General features: G+C 40.4%; 2 protein-coding genes across 9 annotated transcripts in view; both read right to left on the reverse strand.

Annotated features, from left to right (window-relative positions):
- LOC149261164 (uncharacterized) overlaps positions 1–12908 on the reverse strand; it is a 57792-nt gene extending 44884 nt beyond the window's left edge. Inside the window, exons 1-4 of one of the 8 annotated variants that reach the window (XM_089421831.1) lie at positions 12454–12908; positions 12067–12158; positions 11826–11917; positions 11622–11727 (exon numbers count right to left, since the gene is read on the reverse strand). In XM_089421831.1, the coding sequence (XP_089277957.1) occupies positions 11651–11727; positions 11826–11917; positions 12067–12158; positions 12454–12579 (387 nt within the window). In that variant the 5' untranslated portion in view covers positions 12580–12908 and the 3' untranslated portion in view covers positions 11622–11650. Of the gene's footprint in view, positions 1–11620; positions 11728–11825; positions 11954–12066; positions 12195–12453 lie in introns of those variants that run through there. The other 7 variants (XM_089421824.1, XM_089421820.1, XM_089421814.1 and 4 more) reach the window with 7 other exon arrangements.
- LOC149261165 (uncharacterized) overlaps positions 1–22106 on the reverse strand; it is a 186598-nt gene that overhangs the window by 22485 nt on the left and 142007 nt on the right. The window lies entirely within an intron of this gene.

The raw sequence follows: 22106 nt of genomic DNA on the forward strand, positions 1-22106 counted from the left end.
TGCATAACAAGGTTTTGATAATGTGTTGTTGTGGAAGCTAGCATTTTTGTTAACACAGTTGAGGGCTCCTCTAAATCATGACTTAGGTGATGAGATGTGATTTTTTCAGCAAAAACTCTTTCAGATTGGGCACATTGGCCCCACTGGTAGATAGTGCAATTTATTTTTATAAAGGTTTTGGTATCGTCGGTTTACTATTTTTGGCATAAGCAGAACGTTGCTTGTCACCATAGTTAAGACTGAGTGGATAAGGATAAGCCATTAACCCTTGGGGCATGGGGAGCTATTTTGATGAAGTCGTGTTCTAATTTGGAAAGTGGTCAAGATGACCTTGCATGGCAGCTTTGATTCTGGGAATTTTGTTTAGTGAAGTCAAAAAATAAATTAAGCCTTAATTATCTAAGGACGTGGAGGTCCAAGAAGAAGGCCATCAGTGCCATCAGTTATCACTTGCTTCTTATCTCCCTGCTAGCTGATGAACTTGGGTATTTTAGGTATCATTGAGTGTTGGAGATAGTGGAAGTCCCTTTTGTTGCTTTCTTAGCAATTTTCTTCTAGTGGTGCGAGTGGACAGTAGTCATGATGCGTGATCTCCATGTCCCCGTAGACTTTTAGGGGAATGTGAAGTCAATCTGATATTTCTCAGAAATATACTTGCTGCTTCTCTGATTAATAGAAGAATTATCTTCATCCATGGCAACCAATATGAGCATTTTGATGGTATGAAAAATATGTTTCCTGATTGCTCCCTTGGTTTTAAGATTTGAATTTGTAGGATTCTAAGTGTTGGTAAGATTGTTTTGCCGCGTTGGTATTCATCTTTCCATATTCTTATGACATTTCCAAATACCACACCATTCAATGAATGAGGTTAGATTAGAAGAGTTTGGCATACTGTCTGGAAGCTTTTTCTCATTATTTTCAGGTTTGCTAGTTTTTAAATGAGACTTTCAAATTCAAGTATTTATTGTTGTCTCCAAAGGTTCCTCATTAAAATTGGTAGATTGAAGTCACAAAACTGCAATTATTTTTGCTGATACAAAGAATATTTACTTCAGATCTGCAAGATCCGTTGAATTAAAGATATACCTGTTGCAAGATATGATTAATTAAAGATATACCTGCTACGGATCTGAGTTACCAGTTTGTTGATTTGAGGTTGATATTGTAAATCTTTATGAAACAGGCAAAAATGGCCTTTCCAATTACCACACCATTCAATGAATGAGGTTCGATTAGAAGAGTTTGGCATACTGTCTGAAAGATTTTTCTTTCTTTTTCAGGTTTGCTAGTTTTTAAATGAGACTTTCAAATTCAGGTATTTCTCTGAAGGTTCCTTGTGATAAAAATTGGTAGATTGAAGTCACAAAACTGCAATTATTTTTGCTGATACAGAGAATATTTACTTCAGATTTCCAAGATGCGATGAATTAAAGATATACCTATTGCAAGATATGATTAATTAAAGATGCACCTGTTACAGATCTGAGTTACCAGTTTGTTGATTTGAGGTTGATATCGTAAATCTTAATGAAACAGGCAAAAATGGCCTCCTAATACTTGATTGTGCTTAATTGTAGGTAGTAGATACATACTGTTGAAGAATGTAACTAGGTTCAGTCATCATGTAATGTACTTGTCAAAAGAATAAAGAAAAGAATTTCTATTATTATTGTGATGACTTTTTAAAGCATGGGTTTCATGCTTGGGTCATCATATTTTAGGTCAAAGTCCCCATTGAGGACTTCTAAGATTTATTCTGAGTTAATATAGTCATTGTACAATTAAAGAGACCCTTCTTTGGAATCGTGTAAAAAGATTTATTATTAAGTAAAATATGATTTATGTAACCTCCACACCAAGTCGGCCTAAAGGACACCTATTCGACCTCACCTAGAGCCTATCAAAGGAAGGAGATCGAATTCATTTGGAGCATCTCATCTCAAGCAAGTTCGATATCTCTAGTGAAGCTGGAAGAAGTGCGAAGTAGGTCAAGGAAGTCAAAAGAAGTGAGAGTTGAGGGTCAAGGTCAAAGAGAAAAGGAAAATCAAAGTTTTGGTGGTACTCTCTCTCTCTTTTTCGTGCCCTAGTTTGGGAAATCGAAGTCTTTCAAGTGTTGTTGTTTCTAGTTGTGCCCAATGTAGTAAGTTGTTGCATAGTCGAAGTTGCTAGGGTGGAAGTGTTGTTGCTGAAGGGTCGAAGATCTGGAAGGGCTAACTTGGTGTGGAGGGAAGGTTTGGTCTATGTCTAGGTTGAAGAGTGTTAATTTTAGGTATGTTCTATGCTTAGAGCAATTTATTTCAATTTTCACAGTTAGCTCAATATCTTTTCCAGATTAGCAATCACATCAGCATTAAAGTAAACTGCAGATAGAACATAAACATAAATCACAGAACACAAGCCAAGACAAGAGGACACATGATGTGGCACTAGCCAGGGACAAGCCCCAATGTGGGGAAACCCTTGATCAATTCTTCTTATACGTTCTTCAATAGTTCAGTAGAGAGAGAGAGAGAGAGATAGTACATTTACAACAAAAGTCAACACTTTGACTTATCTTAGATAAGAGCATAGATCATCTCTAAGAAAATGATACATGAGATCAGTTGAAGACATGCTGCTTCAACTGATTCTGCAAGGTGAATCCTTCACCTATCATTGTGTTGCATCTCATCATCATGATGTACCTCACCGTGTTGCACCATGCTGCACCCATCATCACAATGTTGGACCTCATGACTACAGCATGACTGTTCCATGTGCCATGGTTGAACCATGTTGTCCATGATTGTTGTCCCATTGTTTGCTTGTTGTACCTTGCATGCTTGTTGTACCTTACTTACTTGTTGTCCCTTGCATGCTTGCTATACTTGCATGCTTGTTGTCCCTTGCATGCTTGCTATACTTGCATGCTTGTTGTCCCTTACATGCTTGGTGTCCCTCATGCTGCACCTTATTGCAGCATTCATCATCATTGTGCTGCACCCTTATTACAATGTTGTCACACCTTATTACATCATGTTGTTGCACTTACATCAATTCACTGTTAGGGGATTCTCTGATTGACACATTGTTGGACTGGTAAGGGTACTCTAACAGTTGTTTGGACAGCCTTCACAACATCTGTCCCAAGGCAATGATCACCCTTCCCTAGCATTCCTAAACCACACGTTGGCTTCTTATACCCCAGCAGTCACAACTAGCCCTTACGCCCTCCTTGTTATCCTTAACGTAGACCTGTAGGTGTATAAGGGACTGCGGCTTACTACACCAAGCCTATCCCTTGCAGTTGTAGCCCTTTCCAAGGGTTCTATCCCGACGAAACAGTTCCTCATGCCTTCGGCCCTCAAGAGCAGTCTGCAGCATCCAAGACAGCCTCTAGGCCTCCACCAAAGTGACCCAAAAACAGGCTACTGCTCCAGTAATTAACTCAGCCTCCATTGAGGAACTCGGGCCTCCTCCACGTTGTCTAAGATCCTTCCTCTCTTACTGCGTTTAGAGCTTTCATTCTTCCATAGACTACGTTAAGGTTCTAGGGCATCCATCTAGGGTAGAGAACCTTCTCTAATCTGCGTTGAGGGATTACATTGTTGCCCTTCTTGACTGCATATACCTCTTCATAGGTTATGTTAGGGCTTCTCCAAAGGGTAGCATTAGGCCTTCTCCATAGGGCAGCGTTAGCTCTTCTCCATAGGGCAGCATTAGGGCTTCTCCATAGGGCAGTGTTAGCTCTTCTCCATAGCGCAGCGTTAGGGCTTCTCCATAGGGCAGCGTTTAGATCTCTCCTCCATAACTGCGTTGAGAGCTCGATCATCCTCCTTAGGACTGCGTTAGGGCTACTTCCTCCTAGATTTCTCTCACACTAAAACCCAAGACAAGTGGAGAGAAATCGAGAGAGAAGTGTGTAAAATGACTCTCAAGTCATCACCTCTTATACTAAAACGTTGAGCACATGAGGGGTTTATTTGGTTGTTGGTCGACCTTGACAAATTGTCTTATAACACAAATAAATTCATAACTCCATGAATACTTATCTAAATAAGATGATCTTTGGATCAATCCTACACCTCTCAATGAGAGGGATCCAAGAAAAATATCAGCTGCCATAAATAAGATGATCCACATGGAGTTTGGCCCTAGTTGCCAATTTTAACACTCCCTCTCAACTAGGGAGAACTCCATCCGTTGATCCATATGTCCGACTGTACTATCTCTGCCATCAGTGCCCTGCACTGCTCTGCTCTACTGAGCTCTGCTTTGCTCAACCATGAAGAAAAAGAATTGATCAAGAATGTCTCATACCATTCTCCACTGATCCAAAGTCAATTTTATTGATCCCAGATCAATATCACAAGAGAGTGTCCCAAACCACTCATACTAATCCCAGATCAGTTTCATTGATCCCAAATCAATGGAGGTCATCCTAGCATAGGGAGTACGGTAGATACAACGTTGCGTCCAACGATAGTACTACTATGGTCCCTAACCCCAATTCCCTGCTCATTGATCAGATGAGAGGTACTTCCCATGAGTCCTAGACTGCATGGGTAGGATGCCTCGACAGGAGAACCAATCATCCTATCCCTAAGTCGCCTCGGGGTATCACAGGGGAAGGCTGAGCCATTCACCCTGTACATAGCGCACCATTAGGGGAGTGTGAGTCGCCCTATGGTCGCATGTTGCTCCAGTAGTACCCCAAGCCCCCCGGAGCTCCTAGAGCTCAATGTATGCAACATCAACGACTCCAAGTCCTTCGAGAAAGCCACAAATTTCACCTTTCCCTGGGGCTTTGACAGAATGTTTGCGACCTGTACATCAGTCTCAATGTGATGGAGCCTCCTCGCTCATTGACGCACCATATCCCTGATAAGGTAGTATATGATGTCTATCTGTTGGGGCAATCATAGAATACAGGATCCCTCAAAAATCGAATCCCCCCTGGTTGACACAGAAGATCATCGTGGTATCCATCATGTGTACAAACAGCTCACTAAAGAGCTCCTGCAACCAGGCAACTTCACACGAGGTCATACTCGTAGCTATCTATTCAGTCCTAACGGTGTTCAAAGCAACCATCTTCTACCTCCTGCTCATACAGGATATCGAGCAGAACCCAAAGAGAATCAGCACTTAGAAGTGCTCTTGAGATCCTCCACACTGCCTACCTAGTCAGCATTTGAATAATCATGCAGCTTCATACTTTCGGCAGTGTATCCCAATCCACGAGAGATTATGCCCCGAAGATATCTTAGAAGATTCTTAGCACCAATCCAGTGAGGCTCCACCATATATGAGCTCATCATGCTAACTGCAAAACATATGTCTGGACAGAAGTTCACCAAGAACATCAATGCAAATAAGTTAATGAAACTCCAAGGCATTTCCCAAATCTAGTCCGGCATCACTACCATATAACTTCTGAAAGTTAAGATCCTCGAGGTAGTCATGGGCTTGCAGTTTACCATTCCACATCCGGAATCCAACTCCCTCTTACTTCTGCAAATGAGAGGGTCTGCACATGTCAGAAATAGGTCGTCCTCAGAAGGTGTTGGTATGAGAGGTCTATCATCCACAACCTTCGAGCAATGGTTTGGATCGACTTCACTCCTAGTAAATCTCAGTTTCATCACACAGCTATCAATCCTCTCATACTAAGCCCGGGGTGTTTTGCTTCAAGCCATAGAGGGCTTTCTTCCACTTGCACACATGAGATTCCTGATCATGAATCTCAAACCCCTCAGGTTGTTCCAAACCTGTGGACCTGCTACATGAGGGGAATGGTCCCCTTGTAAGATTTTCCTTCGGTACATCTCAGACATGTACCTTCATGCTCTTCTTGAATTCAAGCATCCCTGTCACCATCTGACTCACATCGGGTATGAACCCATAATAGACCTCCGATGTTATAGATGAGATGTGTCAATTGACATGGTCCCCAATGGACCATACTGCAACTTGATACAAATTGCCAACCCAGAACCCATGACTAAAAGCATCTTTGAAAATTCTATTTTCAAACACGTACCTTTTCATCGATGAATGTCGCCCTGAAACCTTTGACACCAGGCTCTTGCAATCAGGTACATAAAAGAGATTTTGTAAATGAATCGAGTTACCCTCATTCAATTGAGGGGTAAACATTTCCTACACCCTTTCCGGGATAAGTGGCACCCATGATTGTTTCCATCTCTTACCAAATTCGAGAGAGCACCCTTCTATCCAATGGAGTGCCTTGAAGCACTACAATCAATAAGCCAGATTCCTAGAGAATCTGAAGGAGAGGGCCAATACAAGATAACACTTCTTTATCTTCTTAGAAACAACATTTGATTCTTCATACCTAGGGTTCCTTGCTTTCTCTGAAGAGTCGGTCGTTTCCTTGATGGCCTGCATTACCTGTCATTCCTCCGATCATTGAAGATGTCCCTGGAATGATTGTTATCATCATCAAGTGATGTGTCCATACCTCGGACACTCCTTCGCATAATGGCTGAACTTATTGCAAACAAGGCATCTGCCTTTCCTTTCACCCTGAGATCCGAACTTCCCATTGAAGTGATCTGTAGGTAAGCCATAGGAAGCTTCCGCTGCGCCATTTTGATAATGTTCTCTGCTTTGACTTCACCCTTGGCGAATTTGAAGAGTGATGAGGAACCCATTGATCCTTTTGTCCTTTCCCAACTGTCTTCGGTGATTGCTCTTTCACTCTTGCTTGGGCATTATCTTCACCTCAACTCTAATACCATGTTAATTTTAGGTATGTTCTATGCTTAGAGCAATTTATTTCAATTTTCACAGTTAGCTCAATATCTTTTCCAAATTAGCAATCACATCAGCATTAAAGTAAACTGCAGATAGAACATAAATGTAAATCGCAGAAGACAAACCAAGACAAGAGGACACAAGATGTGGCGCTAGCTAGGGACAAACCCCAACGTGGGGAAACCTTGATCAATTCTTCTTATATGTTCTTCAATAGTCCAGCAAACAGAGAGAGAGATAGTACATTTACAACAAAAGTCAACACTTTGACTTATCTTAGATAAGAGCATAGATCATCTCTAAGAAGATGATAAATGAGATCAGTTGAAGACATGCTACTTCAACTGATTCTCCAAGGTGACTCCTTCACCTATCATCGTGTTGCATCTCATCATCATGTTGCACCTCACCGTGCTGCACCATGTTGCACCCATCATCACAATGCTGCACCTCATGACTAATGCACCTAATGTTGCATTGTTGTCCCATGTGCCATGGTTGAACCATGTTGTCCATGCTTGTTGTCTCATTGTTTGCTTGTTGTCCCGTGCATGCTTGTTGTACCTTGCATGCTTGTTGTCCCAATGTGCATGCTTGTTATACCTTGCATGCTTGTTGTCCCTTACATGCTTGTTGTCCCTCATACTGCACTTTATTGCAGCGTTCATCATCACTGTGCTGCACCCTTTTTACAATGTTGTCACACCTTATTATATCATGTTGTTGCACTTACATCAGTTCACTGTTAGGGGATTCTTTGATTGCCACATTGTTGGATTGGTAAGGGTATTCTAACAGTTGTCTGGATAGCCTTCACAACATCTGTCCCAAGGCTATGATCACCCTTATCCAGCATTCCTAAACCACACGTTGGCTTGTTATACCACAGCAGTCAAAACTAGCCCTTACGCCCTCCTTGTTATCCTTAACGTAGACCTATAGGTGTATAAGGGACTGCGGCTTGCTACAGTTGCAGTTGTAGCCCTTTCGAAGGGTTCTATCCCCACGAAACAGTTCCTCATGCCTTCGGCCCTCAAGAGCAGTCTGCAGCATCCAAGACAGCCTCTAGGCCTCCACCAAAGTGACCCAAAAACGAGCTACTGCTCCAGTAATTAACTCGGCCTCCATTGAGGAACTCGGGCCTCCTCCACGCTGTCTAAGATCCTTCCTCTCTTGCTGCGGTTAGAGCTTTCATTCTTCCATAGACTGCATTAAGGTTCTAGGGCATCCATCTAGGGCAGAGAACATTTTCTAATTTGCGTTGAGGGCTTACATTGTTGCCCTTCTTGACTGCATACCTCTTCTTAGGTTATGTTAGGGCTTCTCAAAAGGGCAGCGTTAGGGCTTCTCCATAGGGCAGCGTTAACTCTTCTCCATAGGGCAGCGTTAGGGCTTCTCCATAGGGCAGTGTTAGCTCTTCTCCATAGGGCAGCATTAGGGCTGCTCCATAGGGCAATGTTTAGATCTCTCCTCCATAACTGCGTTGAGAGCTAGATCACCCTCCTTAGGACTGCGTTAGGGCTACTTCCTCCTAGATTTCTCTCACACTAAAACCCAAGACAAGTGGAGAGAAATCGAGAAAGAAGTTGTGTGTAAAATGACTCTCAAGTCAGCTCCTTTTACACTAAAATGTTGAGCACATGAGGGGTTTATTTGGTTGTTGGTCGACCTTGACGAATCATCTTATAACACAAATAAATTCATAACTCCGTGAATACTAATCGAAATCAGATGATCTTTGGATCAATCCTACACCTCTCGATGAGAGGGATCCAAGGAAAATATCAACTGCCATAAATAAGATGACCAACATGGAGTTTGGGCCTAGTTGCCAATTTTAACAAAGAGTCTCAAAGAAAACTAGTGAAGGAAGAGAATTTTTTACTGGGTTTTCCCCTCGAGAGGGATTTTGCCCTAGCATAGTGCCTACATCTTGTGTCTTACTGAGGTTTGTATTTGATTATGTACATTTGAAAGTGTATTACTGATTGGGGTTGTGTTTGTACAGGTAAATCTCTCGAAGTTTTGATAGCATGTTGGTTACCAATCAATTTGATCGAGAGAGATTTGTTGAGGCTTTGCAAGTGAAGCATTGCCCGGGAGGACATCTGGCCGGCACTTTGTGTTGATGTCTAGGTCCCAAAGTAGGGAGGGTGGCGTTGGTCATAGAGCTCCGACCTCGGATACGCACCTAGGTCCCTAGGTTGGTGGTTAGCAAGTAAGCCTGATGGTACCTAGAGAGGCTGAAAGCTTGATTCCACCTTAGTCCCACTTGGATAGATTGCCCTGGTCAGGAATCTAGTATGTGGCATTGCAGTGCCTAAACTGTTGAGAGACCAATGGATAGATTGCCCTGGTCAGGAATCTAGTCCATGGCATTACGGTGCCTAAACTCTTCATTGTTCATATAGTTTGAGATCTTCCATTATATTTGTATATTATGAATACCTCCCTAGTTAAGAGGGAGTGTTGAAGAATGTAACTAGGTTCAGTCTTCATTAATGTATTTGAGTCATCATGTAATGTACTTGTCAAAAGAATAAAGAAAAGAATTTTTATTATTATTATTATGACTTTATTAAAGCATGGGTTTCATGCTTGGGTCATCATGCTTTAGGTCAAAGTCCCCATTGAGAACTTCTAGGACTTATTCTAAGTTAATAAAGTCATTGTACAATTAAAGAGACCCTTCTTGGGCTTTGGAATCGTGCAAAAAGATTTATTATTGAGTAAAATATGATTTACGTAACCTCCACATCAAGTCGGCCTAATGGAGATCAAGTCGGCCTAAAGGGCACCTATTCGACCTCACCTGGAGCCTATAAAAGGAAGGAGATCTCATCTCAAGCAAGTTCAATATCTCTAGTGAAGCTGGAAAAAGTGCGAGGCAGGTCAAGGAAGTCAAAAGAAGTGTGAGTTGGATCAAGTTCAAAGAAAAAAGGAAAATTGAAGTTTTGGTGGTACTCTCTCTCTCTTTCGTTTCCTAGTTTGGGAGATCAAAGTCTTTCAAGTGTTGTTGTTGCCAGTTGCTACCTAATGTCATAAGTTGTTGCATAGTCAAAGTTTTTGGGGTGGAAGTGTCCCTGCAAAAGGGTCAAAGATCTAGAAGGGCTAACTTGGTGTTGATGGAAGGTTTGGTCTATGTATAGGTTGAAGAGTCTCAAAGGAAACTATTGAGGAAGAGAATTTTTTACTAGGTTTTCCCCTCGAGAGGGGTTTTGCCTGGCATAGTGCCTACATCTTGTGTCTTGTGTTTTTGTGATCTTCATACACACATAATATGGTAATTGCTTGATGAAAGATAAGATAATAAAGAAGTAAAAGAAGCCAACATAACTCACAAGTAATTATCAAGAAAGAGGAATCAAACCCTAATCTACTTGCATTGATTTCTCAACACATACAAATTCAAAAACTGATCTAATTTAAAGAATTCCAAAAGTGTCATAAAAAATAGTACAATATTGCTGACAATGCAATGCATTAAAACTTTTATCTAAGAAAAGAAAACTTCTTGTGACACTTCACATGAAATGAAATAAAAAGATGTAAAGTAATATTTTAAAATAGTCTAGTCAAAATATTTCAAGTCCAGGCCCAAACCAATCATTCTTCCCTTCTAAAAATCTGATGAACTATAAAAATGTTAGCTTTTGTCCACTTAAAGATTTATAGGTCAGGTTGTCTTAAAACCCCAAAGTGCCATCACTTAAGTAAGATGTGCCTAATTAGATGATGAGATACTATGGTATAACTCACACTATTTAAAAATAGAAACAAATGAATATAGTCACCTAAGTGACTAGTACTCACTGCTTCACGTGAAATGAAATAAAAAGCACGTAGTCTAACGAGGCAGACGAGTTGCCCGGAAAGTTATAGAAATTCTGGTTATATTTAGAGAAAATCTGGCTAGGATTTTTGTAAATCCAAGTTATAGTTGTTAAACTTCAAAATTTTAAGTGTTCTAGACGTTTTTGATGGTGCTGAATCCATTTCCACCATCAAAAACACGATTCAAACACTGTATCTACAAGATTTTTTTGCCCGGACTCCGGCCACTTTTGGCCGTCCAGGCAATTCCTCCGCCTCGTTAGATGACTCCAGTAAAAAAGATGTAAAGTAATACTATAAGATAGTTCAGTCAAAGTATTTCCAGTCTGGGACCTAACTAATCAATCTCCCTTTCTAGAAATCTAATAAAATTATACAAAGATTGATTTGAATTTGTCTACTTAAAAATTTATAGTTGTGCCTTAAACCCAAATTGTCATTCCTTTAACTAACATGTGCCTTGTTAGCTGATAAGATACTATGGTATAATTAACACGGGAGTGAAAAATGCAAAAGATGAATATGGTCACTAAAGAGAGTCTGAATTCCAGTTGCAAAAAATGCGGAGTATCTAATTAACCCTGTTAATAAAAACAACTATCTAAATAAACATTTATTGTCTATGTTTAAATATCAAAGAGGTGTCTCATTAACCCTGTTAAGATAAGATATCTAACTGATCAAGATGAGTATAGTCCCTAAAGAGAGTATGAACGCCAGTAGCCAAAAATGCGCAGGAGTATTAATTAACCTGTTCTTTAGACATTTATTGTCTATGTTTAAATATCGAAGAGGTGTATTTATACATTGATTGCCTATGTATAAATAAGGATAGAAATATTTAATTCGAACATGCGTCGTCCTGTGCCACATGAGTTGTTGAAAACCGCTATGTTGGACCTAAATCTAATTGATAGTATTTATTAGTGTGCGAAACAAAACAAATGTAGCATTGAAAGAAACTTATACACATGTTCTGTCAACTCCTGTTCAAACCCAGGAGAAAGAAGAGGCAGACTACCTACCTTTTTCAGTGCCCTCGTAGTGAAAACCGCTAAGACATCAACCCTTGGAGTATAGTTTTCACCATCATCGAACAAGGCGATGTCACTGCTTCGGCAAACGAAATCACTGAAGGGAAACAAAGATTTATGCACCCTGTACCTTCAGTCCTCCCCAACCCTTCTATGTAACTTACTATGAAATGAAGAGGAGTGAAACTTATTTACCTGGAAGCTGACTGAGCGATGAATCCAGGATCGTTAGCTTGGTTCTCAGAGCTTTGATAGCATACCATACCAGCAGCTGCAAATATGTGCTTCTGGGGTTCCAAATATTGGAAAAACTCAATGTGTGCCTGTGGGGTTTCAAATATTGGAAAAACTCAAAAAAATGGAACAAATGCAAAATTAATCCAGAAACCCTTCTATGTAACTTACTATGAAATGAAGCAGAGTGAAACTTATTTACCTGGAGGCTGACTGAGCGATGAATCCAGGATCGTTAGCTTGGTTCTCAGAGGTTTGATAGCATACCATACCAGCAGCTGCAAATATGTGCTTCTGGGGTTCCAAATATTGGAAAAACTCAATGTGTGCCTGTGGGGTTTTAAATATTGGAAAAACTCAAAAAAAATGGAACAAATGCAAAAACAATCCAGAAACCTCATCCCATGCCATCCCGGAGAAACATTTAGAAAACAAGATCGGTAGAAGCAAAGATAAAGAGAAAATTTAAAATTGAAGAGCAGAAACGCACATGAATTAAATAGAAACACATCGTAACAGGAAAAACAAAATATGAGGTCCAGAGAAGAAAAAGGAAAGGAAAACTGTTTTGAAAAATGAAATTGAATACCTTCAAATCCAAAAGAGCATGAGTGCGATATGAATTCCGACAACCATCTCGGCTGTCACGGGATTCAGAAATGTAGAATGTAGGCTGTAGAAGGGTTTTAATAGAGGGGCGAGGAAGCAAAAGCATAAGCCGGTATCCACTTGTCCAACGGCTACATACAAAAGCAAAAAGCCTGCCCCACAACGCCTTCCTTCCTGGTTTCTGCTGTAACAAACAGAGAGAGGCAGAGAGTAGAGTGAAAGTAGTAGTGATGTTAACGGTGTTAACAAATATCGTTTGCCATCCGGGCCCCTCCAGTCAGTTTGCCGTCCCTGTGTTTTTAATTGGTCTCCACCCCTTGATGTCGGCCGAGAGTCAAGCTCTGTCGTACTCACCTATCCATGACACAAGTTAATTTACTAAGTTAATCCTGTTAATATACTAACTTGAGAAACTTCCCTTCTGTTTTGTTGAGCCTTCTTGCATTTGTGCTTTTTATGTACGACTCTTTGAAAGTCAGATGATATACATGAATCAATACTTACGGATAAATTTGGGCTCCACTCAATCGAAACGCTGAAAACTTACGTCCTTGATTCATTGACTGGTTACATTGCACACTTACATCCTTGATTCACCATTTTAAATTTATAATCTATTTTAAGGCTTTCTGTGTTACTATTATTTAGTTGGGTGCTTCGAACTCTTAGAAAAGATCAAGAAACAACCAAATTCGTCTTCAAAAGCACTCTATTGCGATTGTCGCTTCTGAAGTGATCAGAGACGATAAGCTGGGATTTTGTTATTCCCGTTTATGAGACGATTAAAATCGTGACAGTGTTCAATGTGGAGATGAAAAATGTGCCAGATATTCATGAGTATATATATGTGTGTCTTTTCTTTGATGAGTGTATTGTCTTGGGTTTGTAGGCATGTTGGAATACCTTTTTTGCATTACACATGTCTACTTCTTATGGGTAGACGCTCCTGTTAATTTGCAAGTTTTGTAGTTTTACTATTGTAGTGTTATCCCAGTTGCAAGTGATGTGTGTATTTTACTTTCCATGTTGTCATCAAAGCGTTGTGTTTTCCCATAGTATTTGTTGTACATGTGTCTCAAATAGAATTTTAGGTTTCAAATGTCGCCTTGTTGTATTTTGGGCCACAGGATGTGTGTGCGCTCTTTGCTTTCCTATTAGTTTGGTAGTGTCGAGCATTGCAACTACTTATCCCTTTTGGAAGAAAAGGATTGTCATCTCGATTGTGACAAATCCTTAGATTTACACAACTAAGCACTTCCCCTCACACAACTTACCCATAAATTTAGTATGTGACTCATCTCATCATCCAATCTAGGTATGCAGTCGGTTATGTCATGCTCAAAATGCACGAAACTATATGTTGGGATTCCAATTTTAAACATGATAGAAACTTTCAATTATCCTCCCCATATTTGTTCTCTGCAAGCCGAACCAGGGCAAATCTTTAGGTAAATGTTGCTTATAATTCTACATCAAGGTTATCGCTATATATAAAATTATTTTTGCAAACATATAATTTGTGTTGATTTACATTTTGGTAGGTCGATAAAAAAATTGTGAACATGGTTGTCCATAACTTGCAGGAGACTATTTGGTTTGTGAAAAATGAAGGTGAACACGATCATAATCAATAAATTTTCAGTGCAAAATGTTTGTGAACTATATATAGTTTTGTTGAACTTGTAAAATGTTTGCAAGTTATGTGGTTTTATTATCGCACTACAATTTATTGCCCATGGACATGTAGCTCTCACGTTACTAGAAGTTCCCATTTGTCTCATAGTTCAACTCGTGGTGACATGGGTTGCACACAGTATTTCATCACATATTGCAAATGCAAATGGCACCACATTTAAAAAAACAAAACAATGTCAACTGGGTCTTAGTTTAACAATTAAACAACTTATCATGAATTTTGAACCATCAATGACATGAAATATTACAATAAGATCTAAAACACATTAGAGTCCAGAACTTAATTGCTTCTCAAATAACTTCCTCAACCCATGGTTGTTCATTTATGTATCCTAGCCTTCTAGACTCAAAATTTGTGTTCAACATATGTAGGCTTTTCTCCTGTACATATTCAGCAACATGTACATGTTTGTTCACGACAACCTACCTATTCAAAGGAAGTCATTTGTCAAGTATATTTGCCAAAAGAACTTTGGAGTCTTTGAATCTGTCTCTTTTCTTTTGCTTCTTCTTGACCTATCTTCTCAGTTTGGGATTCTCCTGAACCCCTTTGTAACTTTTCTCTAAGGAGTTGCCTCTTTTAGGTACTCATCTTGCTTTTACTATTTATGTATTCTAGTCCAATTGACCGACTTTGGTCATAGATGGGAAAAAAATGTTTTTTGCTTCCAACATCTAAGTTGAAGAAGACATCTAGGCTTGGCAGCTAAGTTACTATCTTGAATATTGTGTATGGGTTGAGGATTGGGCTTTGTATTACATGCTATCTAGTTTGTATCGACGTTTTGAAAAGGACAGACACACATGGGCTTGCTTGCAACACACTTTTGACCCTGTGGTCATGGCCTATATTTGTAGTTTATCTTAGTTGAAAAGGAAATGTAGATTTAGTCCAAATATGTATCGTTATGTTCCTTGTGCATATGGAAATTATCAACAACAGGTAAATTAGTCTGGAGCATTTCCACTTGGCAAAAGGGAAGCTATAGGTGTCCTTTATTCACTGTGCAAACTACAATGGAGTTTATCTTTGTAAGCTAGTGTATGTCTTTGTTTTGGTAGTTCAAAACTCTTACAATATCTACTACTAGTGACTAGGAGTAGTAACAACCACAATAATACAATAGAAGTTGTTCAATATTTTATTTTACTTATATATTAAAAATTGTTAAATTGTGTAACTAGGGCCAAATTCCACTTTGGACAACTCATTTGATGGAGATAGTTATTTCATTGAATGCCTCTTTTCGAGAGGACCAAAATTGACATAAGGATCACTCAAACTAGACAAGGAGAAATATGTTTTTGAAGTGAAGCCCACACATATTAAAATTGTCAAGATTGGCCTCACCATCATGTAGGTTCATGAAGCCTAACAATCATGTCTTTTGAGCCACATCAACTCATATAAATAAGTGTGACCTCAAACCTCATTTGACACATTTAAGTGCATCATTACATAGCAAATTCTCATTTGAAGTTGGTCGCACCCCTAGGAGACCAAGCAAGGAGGACGAAGAGCATGTTTCTATTTGTTTGAGCCACAAATCAGGGCATATCCTAGCGAAGGTAGAAGAGGGCAGTTAGAGCACTTCTGGGTGACTGTTTGGGGGTCGAAATGTTCAGATGCAAGGACCGAGTTTGATGGAGTAATTTTGGGTCATCTTGTAGAAGGTTTGGGTGGCAGCTTCTTTGTTTAAGCGGGCTACAAGCTCCTTGTAGCACTACATAGGGGTCGAGCTCAATGTAGACAACCACAAGAGGGTCATGACCTCTATCTTGGAGGGTAGAAGAGTCAGACTTGTGCTAGAGAGGGAGCCGCAATTGTTGGTGCTTAACAGTGGAGCCCTAACCAGGCAACAAGCTAATGAGCTTTTCGAGAGTAATTACACAATGAATATATAAATGTTAATTTCTTTTAAAAGAGATTAATGTCGTAATCATTTCATGTCTTCTGTCATGAACATTATGGACATGTAAATGCTTCGTATGTCGTGGCCATGCACGTATATTCTAGTCATTCTCTGCAAAAATAATATATTTTAAACTCCAATGAAAATCCATGCTTTCTATATAGTGGAACAAAAAATGAATAAATTGATTTATCATTAAGAAAGTGACTAACATAATTTGACGATTGAAATCATATGCTTAATTTAACTTGACTAAAGAGAAACTTTGCTACATATTGAGCATTAGTATTGGAGCATGTACTTTGACTTCTAAAAAAATCATTTAGATGAAAATAAGTTTGAAAATTAAATATTCCAAACTCTATTATAATAATGAGATAAAAAAAGTACTTATTCTATGAAATTGGCTCATTTATTAGCCTTCATTGTAAGAAGGGAAAATGCAAGTGTTGGAACATGAACATATTTAAAAATCAAAGGTGGTGAAGAAGTTGATTTTTAAGAAGGTGAAGGAGTTGGGGCTTAAGAATATGCATCATTTTGGTAAGGCTTTGGTAGGTAGATGCATATGGAGGCTCATATCAAATAAGGGTATGTGAAGCCAAGTTATCCTCTAAAAATACATTGAGCCTAATTCATTAGAAGACAATCCAAGAATACTCATATATAATTTGTTGATATGTTGGAATGCCATTGTCCAAGCCTTCCCTCTTGTGCAGAATTGGCTACTGTGGGAAGTTGGTAATGGAGAAAGAGTAATGGGTAGGAGCTAATCCTTCCTAGGTTTGGAAGTGGAGAAGATTATAAAGTCCTTGAAAACAACTATAGCTTAGAAAGAAAACTTCCTAGATTTGGATGGTATTGAAGGAGCGGTATGAGAGGCTTATACAAGAAAATTTAAAATAAGTCATGTTAGAATTAAGAACATGGAGGATGATTTGGTCTCGTCAAATAATCGAGCCTTGAGTCAAATAATATAGGAGGGACTATGTTTTTGAACAATTTTAATGCACATTTTTGAGATACATGTATGATTATAGAAGACTCTTTTATGTGGTTGTGTTAGCTCTTAGAGTAAGGTAATGTTTAGCTAAGATATCCTTTATAGTCTTTTTGGATAAATTTATTTTAATTTCTTCAAATGGAATATATATAATTTTTTAAATATTACTTAAAAAAAACGAAATTGGAAACAGAGAAGCTACAGGTTAAAAAAACCCCATGTTAGGTTGTAGCTATTAATGAAAAATATTTTAGACTTTAATCTCTATATCCATGCACTAGTCCCACTAGCATGGGGATCCACCTCGTCCACGTTGCTCATGTTCTCCATATAACCGTGCAGGTGGATCGGTGTTGGGTCATCCACCTTCCATTTGTTCATATATTTCAAAACAAATAATCTAAGATTTAGATGTTGTTGACTATTTAACCTATTCGAATATCTAATAATCTAATATAAGAAAGCACATTTTTTTCATCATTTCATTACATGGAATACCAATCGATCACAAATATAGAAAAGCTTCATACCAGTCTATTTCTTAAAAATATATGTGATACAAAAGATTCATACATGTGTTGAGTTGTTGATCTGGATTTAAACAGGAATGCAACAAATTACAGACATAACCATATCTACGTAGATGCAGCAGAAATAATACTTCATTTCATTAATGTAAAATATTGAAATATGCCTAGTGACAGAAATGGAAATAAACTAGCTCGGGCAATGGTAGCTTATCCCTGAGAAGAGATGTGGCGGCTGCATGCCTCTGAACTGTGTTACAATGAGGCTCAAGGGCCTTTTTATTATTGAAGAATAAGAGCAAACCCTAAACAACCAAAACCCTAACCCAAGGAGATGTAACACCAAGAGTTTATGGGCCTCATTGGGGTTAGTTGGACAACCAACTTCCCGGGGTCGCGACTTGGTCATATTATATCTGTTTGACGCACATGATACCCTATTAGAAATATCTCTCTGAGGACTATTATGGAAAAGACGTTTTTAACAAAAATTCGTTGGCGGTAGAGTGCCAAAAAAACATCGTTTAGGGCCTCAAAACGGCTCTGGAAGTTTAGGACCTGAAAAAAACTGCTAAAAATAGTAAACTATGCTACAATTAAGGAAACTGAAAAACTGAAAGAAACAATGGTGGGGGCCCAAGTGGAATTGGCGGGTGGCCACCAATATCCACATGGATCATTCCTCCCCCCTTAGGAAACAATGCTCCCAATTACGTTGATTTCCTCCATGCGATGAGGAAACTTCTGTTGAACTTGGTCCTTGGTGAGCCACTTGCCCTGGTGAAGGAGTTGGCCTGCTTTGACAACTCGATAGAGTTGGATGTTTTACCGGTGAGTGTGCTTGATCTGCGTGTCCATGATCCGATCAGTTGCAGCTTGTTCCATGCAATCTGGATTTAACTCTGTTGATGTGAGTTGTTCTACTATGTCGGATGTGTCTAGTAATGGTAGAAAGTATGGCCGAAGGCGGTCCACATTGAACATTAGGTGCATGCCAAGGAATGGGGGAACGCTGAGCTCAAATGCATTGTCTGCCACAGCCTTGGTAATGGTGTAAGGACCATATCATAGTGGTTTGAGTTTCTGGTAGGCTCTGGTAAGGCATTCCTTTTGCAAATTCAACCAGACTTTGTCGTCCACCTGAAACTTGTGTGGCACTCGATGTTTATCATGTCACTGCTTGCACTTGGAATTTGATTTCTCCAAAATGTCGTGGACCTATTGGCGGATATGTTGGATGTGCTCAATGAAGTTGTTTGCCTTATCAGTTTCGGACTGGACATGAGCCGAATCTGCCTAAGTAGCTGGAAATGGCATGGCCAATTCAATGGGACAAAGTGGCTAGAATCCCAAGCCCACCTGAAAAGGGTTAAAGCCAATCGAGCGATGGAGAGCTCTCATCCCATGTGCATGGATGCTTTAAGTTGTACATGAGTAGAATGTGTACAATCATCCTGTGGACGACCTCTGCCTGGCCATCAGTTTGGGGATGGAAGGCTGTGGACTTAGTGAGTTTGGTGTCCAGCATCAACTAGAGATTGGACCAAAATGTATTGATGAAACTGTTGTCCTTATCTGAGATGATTATGGGATCCCAAAGTGTACCCACACTTGTTCAAAGAAGAGTTTAGCAGTGGCTTCTGTTGTGATATTATTCCTGCAGGCCACCATAATGGCCATCTTCGAGAACTTGTCGACGAGCACAAAAACATAGTCGCTTCCATGCTTAGTATAAGGAAGGCCCGACATGTAATCCATGGAGATGGATTCCCAAGGTCGACTAGGGGTAGGGAGCGGAGTATAGAGGCCTTGCTTCTTGATGGTTGGTTTGGCAATGGCACAGGCAGAGCAGGATCTGATGTACTTCCTAACATCCCGTCGAAGGTTCAACCAATAGAAATACTTCTGCAGTACTGCCACCATTTTCTCGACCCCGAAATGCCTAGTAGCCCGACTATAGTGTGCTTTCCAAATCATCTTGGCACGCTCGCTTGAAGGAACACAAATGTGACCCATATGGCATAACAGGGCATCTTGGAGGTGAAAATCTGGAACATGCTGACCCTCCAAGGGTGTCTAGTATGTGTGTCCGAATTCTGGGTTGCTTTTGTAGAGAAGTGGCCAATCAGAAGTCTCGTGCCCACAAGAGTTAAGCACGGTGGTTAATGCCATGATTGGTGGTTGAGTGAGGCAATCTGCAACATTTTTGGTGCTACCCTTCTTATACTTGATATTCAAATGGAATTGTTGCAGGTATGTGGACATCTTCTGATGGTGATCATTCTGCAACTTCCCTTATTTTTGTATGAACTACAGGGGTCGATGGTCTATGTGGATGACCATTTCCTTCCCCCAAAATGTAATGCTTCCATTGTCAGGAGGCCTGCACAGTGGAATACATCTCTTTGTCATGAGTGGGATACTTACGGACTGTGTCTGAAAGTGTCTCAATGTGACATGCCACTAGATGCCCATGTTGAGTAAGGACTGCCCCAATAGCATAATCAGAGGCATCTGTCTCGATCTCAAATGGTTGTTGCAAGTCTGGTAATGCGAGCACTAGTTCTTGAGCAGAGATGATTTTTCAACTCCGTGAACGTCTTCTGTTGAGATTCAAACCAAAAGAATTTTTCTTTCGCTCCTCCCTTAGTGACTTGACTCAAGGGCCAAGTGATATGAGAAAATCCCAACACGAAACTACGGTATAAATTGGCAAGACCCAGAAAGCTGTGGATCTCTATCAGAGTGGTTGGAGATGGCCAATCCCGAATGACTTGTATCTTGGCTAGATCTGGGCACCCCTCGTTCATCAATAATGTATCCCAGATACTGAACTTGGGTCATGCCAAAAGTGCATTTCTCCAAATTGGCACATAACTTGTGTTTCCGCAGTGTTTGGAGAACCTATCAGATGTGGTGGAGGTGCTCTTCCCAACTCTAGTTGAAGATCAGGATGTCATCCAAGTATACCACTACAAATGAGTTGGTGAATGGCCGCAAGATGTCATCCATCTGCCTCATGAAGGTTGCAGGAGCATTTGGCAACCCGAAAGGCATAACCAACCATTCGAAAAGGCCCTCCTTGGCTTTGAAGGCAATCTTCCACACATCAGAGGGTTTGATTGGTACTTGGTGATATCCTGACTTCAAGTCAATCTTTCTGAAATATTTTCCCCCCCTTCAGTTGGTCCAGAAGGTCATCAATTCGTGGGATCAGGTACCTATTCTGAACAGTGATCTTTTTCAATGCCCAATAGTCCATACAGAGTCTCCCATCCTTCTTCTTTACCAACACGATCAGGCTCCCACATGGCGATGAACTCGGTCGGATGTGACCTTTCTGTAACAACTCCTGGATCTGCCTCTTGATTTCGTCGTTCTCTAGAACGGAGCGCTGATAGATTGGTCCATTGGGCAGCAGCGCACCTAGGGTCAAATCGATGGAGTGCTTGACCTGGCAGTGCAAAGGAACCCCTGTGGAGGAGGCGAAGATGTCCTCGTACTCCTCCAAGACCTTGTCCATCTATAGTTGTCGTGCAGAGGGGCCCTGTCTCGAGGTTGTGGCCACCGTCTTCTTCTTTCCTTGAGGGTGTATCATCAAGAAAACAAATTTCCCAGTTTTGGAAATGAGCTTACTGCATTGTTTTGCAGTAACCAAAGAGATGGCGGTAGGCGGTGCTACCTCTGGTATCATGTACAACTTATTTCCCAAAGTAACAATAACAGCACGAGGCCTTGATTCATACACAACATGTTGCTTCCACAAGTATGGTTGGCCTAATAATACATCACAAACATCAAGGGGAGCAACGTCACATAATACCTCATCCTTGAACGACTTAATGTTGTATGGAAGGCGACACTGTTCGCTCACGCGAAGATCCCGTCCTTGGTGAAACCACCCGATGGTGTACGGTTGGGGATGTGTTGTGGTTGATAAGCCTAGCCACTTCACGACCTCTTCCAAAATGAGGTTCTTTTGGCTCCCACTGTCGATAATGAATTGTAGCACGGAACCCTTTACCCACATCTAGGAGTGGAAGAGGCGCTCCTCCTCCTCTGGATCTTCGGGTTCCTCCTTCTAGATCTTCGTGGTGGCAATGGTGGTGTTGGGATCTGCATCAATAATCTTCTTCCCTTTGTCATTCCCCTTGTCGGGTTTTGACTCGGAGTCGGAACATGCATCTGATTCCGAAGCCTTTAGCTCAGCTACTAGTGACTGCTTGGCCCGACACTGACTTGTATTGTGAGTGGAGCTCTTATGGAACTCACACCACTTTCTCGTGTCCTTCTTCAACTTCACGATGTTGTTATTTTCTTGCGGCTTTGGCGGGTTGTCCTCGACCACCCCGCCTTGGCTTTGTCCTTTATTATGTGGTTTGGGGGCACCTTTCCCTTGCTTTGGATTCGCAGACCCAAAGTCTCGCTTCTTCTGTTTAAACTTCTGCTTGATCTTAACAGTGTATCGGTACGTCATGCTGAGCGAGCAGATGTT

The sequence above is a fragment of the Pinus tabuliformis genome, chromosome 6 (assembly GCF_031772625.1).
Source record: "Pinus tabuliformis cultivar Carrire ecotype Pingquan chromosome 6, CPIR1, whole genome shotgun sequence".
Taxonomy (NCBI): Eukaryota; Viridiplantae; Streptophyta; class Pinopsida; order Pinales; family Pinaceae; genus Pinus; species Pinus tabuliformis.